Source organism: Setaria italica, chromosome VII (genome assembly GCF_000263155.2).
Source record: "Setaria italica strain Yugu1 chromosome VII, Setaria_italica_v2.0, whole genome shotgun sequence".
Taxonomy (NCBI): domain Eukaryota; kingdom Viridiplantae; phylum Streptophyta; class Magnoliopsida; order Poales; family Poaceae; genus Setaria; species Setaria italica.
In genome coordinates, this window is record NC_028456.1 from 19,000,998 (window position 1) to 19,007,453 (window position 6,456).

The 6,456-nt window shown below is 55.4% G+C and overlaps 1 protein-coding gene across 1 annotated transcript; it reads left to right on the top strand.

Annotated features, from left to right (window-relative positions):
* Window positions 1–1,957: 1,957 nt before the first annotated feature.
* Window positions 1,958–3,748, top strand: LOC101772356 (probable BOI-related E3 ubiquitin-protein ligase 3). Its single transcript, XM_004975442.3, has 2 exons — window positions 1,958–2,679; window positions 2,789–3,748. The coding sequence occupies exons 1-2, from the start codon at window positions 2,194–2,196 to the stop codon at window positions 3,326–3,328; spliced, it is 1,026 nt and encodes a 341-aa protein (XP_004975499.1). The 5' UTR covers window positions 1,958–2,193; the 3' UTR covers window positions 3,329–3,748.
* Window positions 3,749–6,456: the final 2,708 nt, after the last annotated feature.

Consider the following 6,456-nt stretch of genomic DNA (forward strand, 5'->3'; position numbering starts at 1 on the left):
TCCGGCACGGCTCCACCACCGCCTGCACGGCGCGCCCGGCGGTGGCAGGGTGCATGGACCGCGGGCGTATACGTACCGGGCGACTGACGAGCGGCCGGTGCGCGCCTTCAAGGGCGCGAGGACAAGGGCGACGGGCGCGGCCAGCGGCCAGCCGGGCGGCGCGGTGCTGGTAAATGGCGCCACTGCTCGTCTTGGTGTTTTGTGCGCGTACGTACATGCGTGAGAAACCCAATAGTATATGGTCACGACGGACGACGCTACGGCCGCGAAGGTAAAAACATGGCGGTGGTCGCCTCGCCGCCTAGGTAGCGGAGTGGTAGTGGTAATAAATGGAGTAACAGTAGTGGTGGTAGTAAAAAGTTTGCTACGCGATTCGCGCTGCAACTGCCGTTTGGCTCCGTACCGGTAGATTAGGTTTAATCGCTCTTTCCAAACTACTTTATCTTTATAAGGGGCACCCGATCATATCAAGATTCAAATTTTATCATTTTTGACCAATAATTTAACCAATATTTTTTATTTTTATAATATAAATTTGAAATGGTTAGATTCGTAATCAAATGTGTTGTCCAGTGATTATAAATAATATAATATAAGATAAATAAATAATCAAAGTGTAATCTAAATATTCAATTCATGTCGTAACCAATCTCAGGTCTAACACCTTGATGCAAGCCAGCACCTTATAAAAATAGATGGAGGAGTTAAAAATAGATGGAGGAGTAGGGCACGCAGATGGTGTTGTACCAGCAGCAATGCGGGCTGCGGGGCAAGCAGATCCGGGTCTGCAGGGCATCATGGTCACGCACTTGGCGTTTCGGGAAGCGTATTCAAACCGGCCTCGTCGCCCGGCCGGGCACGGATGGCGCGGCCCATTCAATGGCGCGCTATGACGGTAGGTTGCGGGGGCGCCGGGCGCCTGCGCCGGCTACCTAGGCACCATAGAGGATGCTTGGATCCTTTGCTAAGCACTGTACAGCGTTGCCTAGCGAGAATAGGGAGATGAGCCACCGGTTTGGATAGCGAGCAAGGTTGCATCGGGACCTGCGCTGGCAAGGATTTTAGCTTGCTGATGCAGGAGAGTGGATCCCGCTCGCCTGGCTGGGCAAGGATTCGCTCGCCTCACCTGACAAGGCTAGGCAAGCCAGCGAACCAAGCACCCCCTAATTCGCACACCTCCCTTCCGTGCATTGGTGGCGTTAAACTTGAACGGGCAGGCACGGCATCTAAAAATACATGTTGTCCAACGCCCATGTTGCCGTGGATCCGTCCGAGTAGTCTATTAAAAGCAGTAGTCTATCTTTGTGATGAATGTTTAGGCAATAATTTACTACTTTTAATACTAGGTTACTGTAGAGATCCGAAAAAGAACAGTTGAAGGTAGTAAATTGAGAAAAAGAGAGTGACCGTAGATATTGTGCTCGATGTTTAAAAATCCCATAAAAGTTCGAATAAACATTTGATTTCTATATATTCCAGCCCTATCCCAAATCCTCGCGGAAGATTTGCACCAATTTCCTCCACGGAAATGACAGAACGATAGTATTGAAGACAAGGGGATACAGAAAGGAAAAAAAGAAAAAAAACAGGGAAAGAGACAAAGCACGTCAAACTCCCAGGCAGGTAGGCCACCCTTTGCACGCTGGCCCACGCGTACCGCCACCGCCCAGGCCCCCGCACTCTACTCCACGTCTCACATCACCGTCACGCCACTCGGCGAATCAACAAAATCAGAGAGAGAGAGAGAGAGAGAAAACACCCATCCATTGATTCATGGCAGAAAAAGAAAAGAAAAGAAAAGAAGCGTAGCTCAGACAAAGGCGAGGCTCGATAAAGAAAGTATCGGTTCCAGCGTAAACGATCGCCATTATTAAAGGCGGGGGAAAAGAGAGGTCGCATCGGCATCCAATACGTTCGCCTGCGCCCTTTGCTTGCCTGCCTGGCTTTGCCCTGCCTCCTCCCCACACCTCCTCGTCAAGATAAACAAAAAACCGGCAGCTTTTGTCCCCTTGCAGGCGCGCGCCCCACACCCACACCAGTGGAGTACTACACCGCGACCTCGCCGTATATATAACTTCCCCCTCCCCGCCCGTTCCCTTTCCACTGCCCAACGCCGCCTCCACCCACCTGTGACTCCGTCCCTCTCTCCCTCCCTTCCCGGCCTCCCCTCGCCAGCACCGCAAGGCGGTGGCGATGGCCGTCCAGGCGCAGCAACTCCTCTCCCACGCCTCCTTCCTCCCCCACCACGACCTCGGCCAGTACGCCTTCAGGGCGCTGGAGGGCGCGGCCGTCGGCGCCGGCGCCGGCGGCGTGTTCCTGGACGAGCTCGGCATCGCCGGCTGCGCTCCAGCGGCGGCCGCAGGGATCGGCGACGCCGTGTTCGGCGGTGCCGCGCGCAGCGAGCTCACCTGCAACGGCGGCGGCGGCGGCGAGTACGACGCGCTGCAGCCGAGGAAGCGGGCCCGCGTGGCGACGGGGCTCTTGGAGTGCGGAGGCCAGCAGGGGAGCTTGGTCCTGCCCCTGGCAGCGGCGCCGCAGAGCCTGACGTTCGCCGGAGATGTGCAGAGCAGAGCGGTCGGGTGCGGCGCGGCGTCAACCAGCGGCCGTGCTGCGGCCAATGGCGTCCTGTCGCAGCTCTACCACCATGGCGCCGAGATCGACGCGCTTGTCCGCCTCGAGGTACGGACTCGTTCTTCATAATCGATTTGGCGATTGGGATTTGGGAGTCAAGCCATTTGATTCGTCGTGGACATGGTGTCTGATTCTCGCTACCGTGTTTGTGCTGCAGACCGAGAGGATGCGGGTCGGTCTCCACGACGCGAGGCGCCGGCACGCGCGCGCGGTCGTGGCCGCCGTGGAGCGCGCCGCGGCGGGGCGTCTCCGCGCGGCGGAGGCCGAGCTGGAGCACGCCCGCTGCCGCAACGCCGAGCTGGAGGAGCGCCTCCGTCAGCTGTCCGCCGAGGGCCAGGCCTGGCTAGGCGTCGCCAGGAGCCACGAGGCCGTCGCTGCGGGCCTCCGCGCCACGCTCGACCAGCTCCTGCAGCAGCCCGCTTGCGGCGCCCTAGCCGGCCCAGGCGTCGACGACGGCGCCGAGGCGGAGGACGCGCAATCCTGCTGCTTCGAGACCTCCCCGTCCGTCCTCGTCGCCGACGACGCAGTGTCCAGGGCCGCGTCGCCGTCGTGCAAGTCCTGCGGCGGTGGCGACGCGTGCGTGCTGCTGCTCCCGTGCCGGCACCTGTGCCTGTGCCGCGCGTGCGAGGCCGCCGCCGATGTGTGCCCCGTCTGCGCCGCCACCAAGAACGCCTCGCTCCACGTTCTGCTGTCCTGAGAAGAGCGCCGCCGGCGTCCGCGGCGGACGGGTCCCGACGGTTCCACCTCGCTGTTCCCTGCGTCGGTGTCTCCAGCATGTCGCGGCACGTGAGTCACGTGACCCTGTGATGCAGGAATCTTTTGGCGGGTGGTGCATCCTGTAGAAAATTCTCGAGAAGTTGCAGATTAGGCTAATCTGACCTTGCTACTGCTAATTTTTCTCAACAGTGCTAACTTTTCGTACTGTTCATATGGGTTTTCGTGCTACGTATTTTTTGGTAGGTTTGGATTGTGTTAATGAGGAAACAGGCCAAGTTTCGTAGACATTGTTCTCATTTCTGTGAATGTGCCTGCTCTCAAGATCCCGTTCAATGCATACGGCAAGATGCTGCTGGGCCAAGTACTTTGGTACTTTTTTCACTGTGGCTCAAATTTTATATGTACTCGTCTACTGTTGGGTAAAATAAAAAGGACGGAAATGGTAGAGGCATCGGAGTCGTCATCTGCTGGGCGGCGATCTTGACTTGTCGTGCCGCGCCGAACGGCGCCGTGCCCACGTACGGAAGGAGCGGAACGGGGCCCTCTCCTCGGCGGATCGCATCGGCCGTATCGTCTGGCTGATCCAGCGTGCGGCCACCTGTGTCGCCCACGCCGCGCATAAATGGCGTGAGGGTACGCCCGGGACAGATCCTTGTCGGTACAAATTTTGACCTGTCCGGTGCGCCACGCACGGCATCAAGCCCGTAAATGGTGCGCCGGTTTTTTACTTTTTACCGCGCATGGGTTCATTGTGAGCCTGGGAATGTTAACCCGTTAGGTGAGTGCTTGCGGCTAGCCAAACGGCTGAGCGAGCCTGGGATCACATTCACGGAGCGTGCTTGCCGTGTTGTTACGGCATTGGCACGCCATTCCTCGGTCCTATCTACAGTTCCTCGTTATCTGATCATCACCCCCGAACAGTAGCACAGCAGACCGCAAAAGTGAAGCGGAAGCCCGCGATCTCGTGCCCACGTCCGGTCAAAGTCACACCCTCCTCCATCTCCCTGCACCCGATGCGGAGGAAAGATGGGAGGAAGCTATCGGAAAGGAACAAGCGCATCGGCGAGGAGACAAGCCAACGCGCGAGACGAACCCACGCACCCACGCGCCTCCCCAGGCGGCGGCTTGGCGCGGGCCTGGCAGTGCGGATTCCTTTCGTGCGTGCTGCGTGCAGATGCAGCGCAGTCGCAGCGGGGTAGTGCTCCGGCAATTGGGTTAGCGTGCGATGGCAGGCAGGATAGGCTTCTTTCGAGTACTTTTACGCAGCGATTACCTCCGCTTTGATGACGACTTGGTCTAGGCCTTGTTTAGTTGGCCAATTTGGGAGATGCAAAATCACTGTGCCAGCACTGTAGCACACTGTAGCGTTTCGTTTGTATTTGTGAATTATTGTCCAAATATTGACTAATTAGGCTCAAAAGATTCGTCTCGCAAAGTACAACAAAACTGTGCAATTAATTTTTAATTTCGTCTACATTTAGTACTCCATGCATGTACCGCAAGTTTGATGTGATGGGGAATCTTCTTTTTGCATAGTGTCAAAGTTGGGAGTTGGGGGTAACTAAACATGGCCCTAGCCTTTTGTCTTGACAGCATTGGTCTTTTGGGAGGACGTTGTACTCGCACTCGATCTGATCACTCATGCTGACCGCTGACAGGAGGCAGGCGGTAGGGGCGGGGTAGCGTAGCGGACAGATAAAAAGCGGTGGAAATGGAGAGAACAAAGGGATAAAGGAAAAGCGAGTCGAGCACTTCGAGAACGCGGATCTCCAGCCGGGCCGGCGCCCATCAATCGCCGGGCTCTGCCTCTCCCTTTGCTTCTTGGCTCGCAGTTTGCTTTTTTCTCGCGTTGCTTGCCATCTCTCATCTCTGCGCTGCGCCCTCGCCTGCCTCGGAGCCCGCCTTGTGAAGCGTGACATGTCAAAGGAGCTCGACACCGACGTCGCGCGGCACGACGGACGGAACACGGACCGGTCCGTCGAATCGTCGATGCCCTACCCCGCCTAGCCTAGCTTTTTCCCTTTCGTCTACGAGTGTGTAGCAGTAGCTGCCAGCCTGCAGAGCTACCACCTCTCGGCTCTCGTCGACACCTCGGTTCTCGCCGGCGACCTTTTTCCTTTTTTTTCTATCTGCAGGTCGGTTTCCGTGCACACGAGCGATAGTAGACTAGGGAGCAGGAGGAGTAGCAGTCATCGGTAGATCTCGCAGCGTTGCTTTTGTATCCTTGTGCTGCTGATGGCGCCACTGCACTGCCGGTGTCCTTTTTTAACGCAGAGCGCGTGTACTGTTGCTTGTCACCGCGCCGGCTCTTTCTCTCTGTCACTCTGTGCTTGTGCGTGGTGAGTAGTAAACCATCCGGGGGCACCTTTTGTCCTTTTGGCCTTCAGCTCAACTTACCCGGATTACCTATATAAAAACTTGCCCGGATTCGATAAGATAGTCTAATGGCGTATACTCTTCTTAATTACTAGTCCAATCTCAGGCTAATGGGATCTCTCCATGCGTGCATTAGCATCGGTACTTTTGCATTGCGATTTGCGAGGCATGCACTTCGTACGGTCGAGTTGTATATGCGCGCTTTGGCCGCTTTCTGTCTGCTGCCACTTTTCTTAGCTGCACGGGATCGACACGTGACCGTCGATTCCCTCCCGTCTCACGATGAGATTCCGCTCGCAGAGTACGCAGCGAGCCGTTCCATTTCCAGAGGCATCAATGTGTTTTTTTAATTATTAAAAGGTTTGTTTCGGTAGTAGCAAATCTGTCTGTCGAAGAAAAAGAGTGGGAGCAAATCTACAACAGATCTGTTGAGAGGCAACGAGGAACGAGTACACAATTGAATAAAAACTTCCACTTGCTAAACTTTAGCACCCGTCACATCGAATGTTTAGATACTAATTAGGAGTATTAAACGTAGACTATTTACAAAATCCATTACATAAGACGAATCTAAACGGCGAGACGAATCTATTAAGCCTAATTAGTCCATGATTTGACAATGTGTTGCTACAGTAAATATGTTTGAGATAACCAAACAATTGTGCAGTTGCTCATGAGATGTCAGATTCGTGGGATTGATGACTTATTACTATAGACCATGAGATATTGATT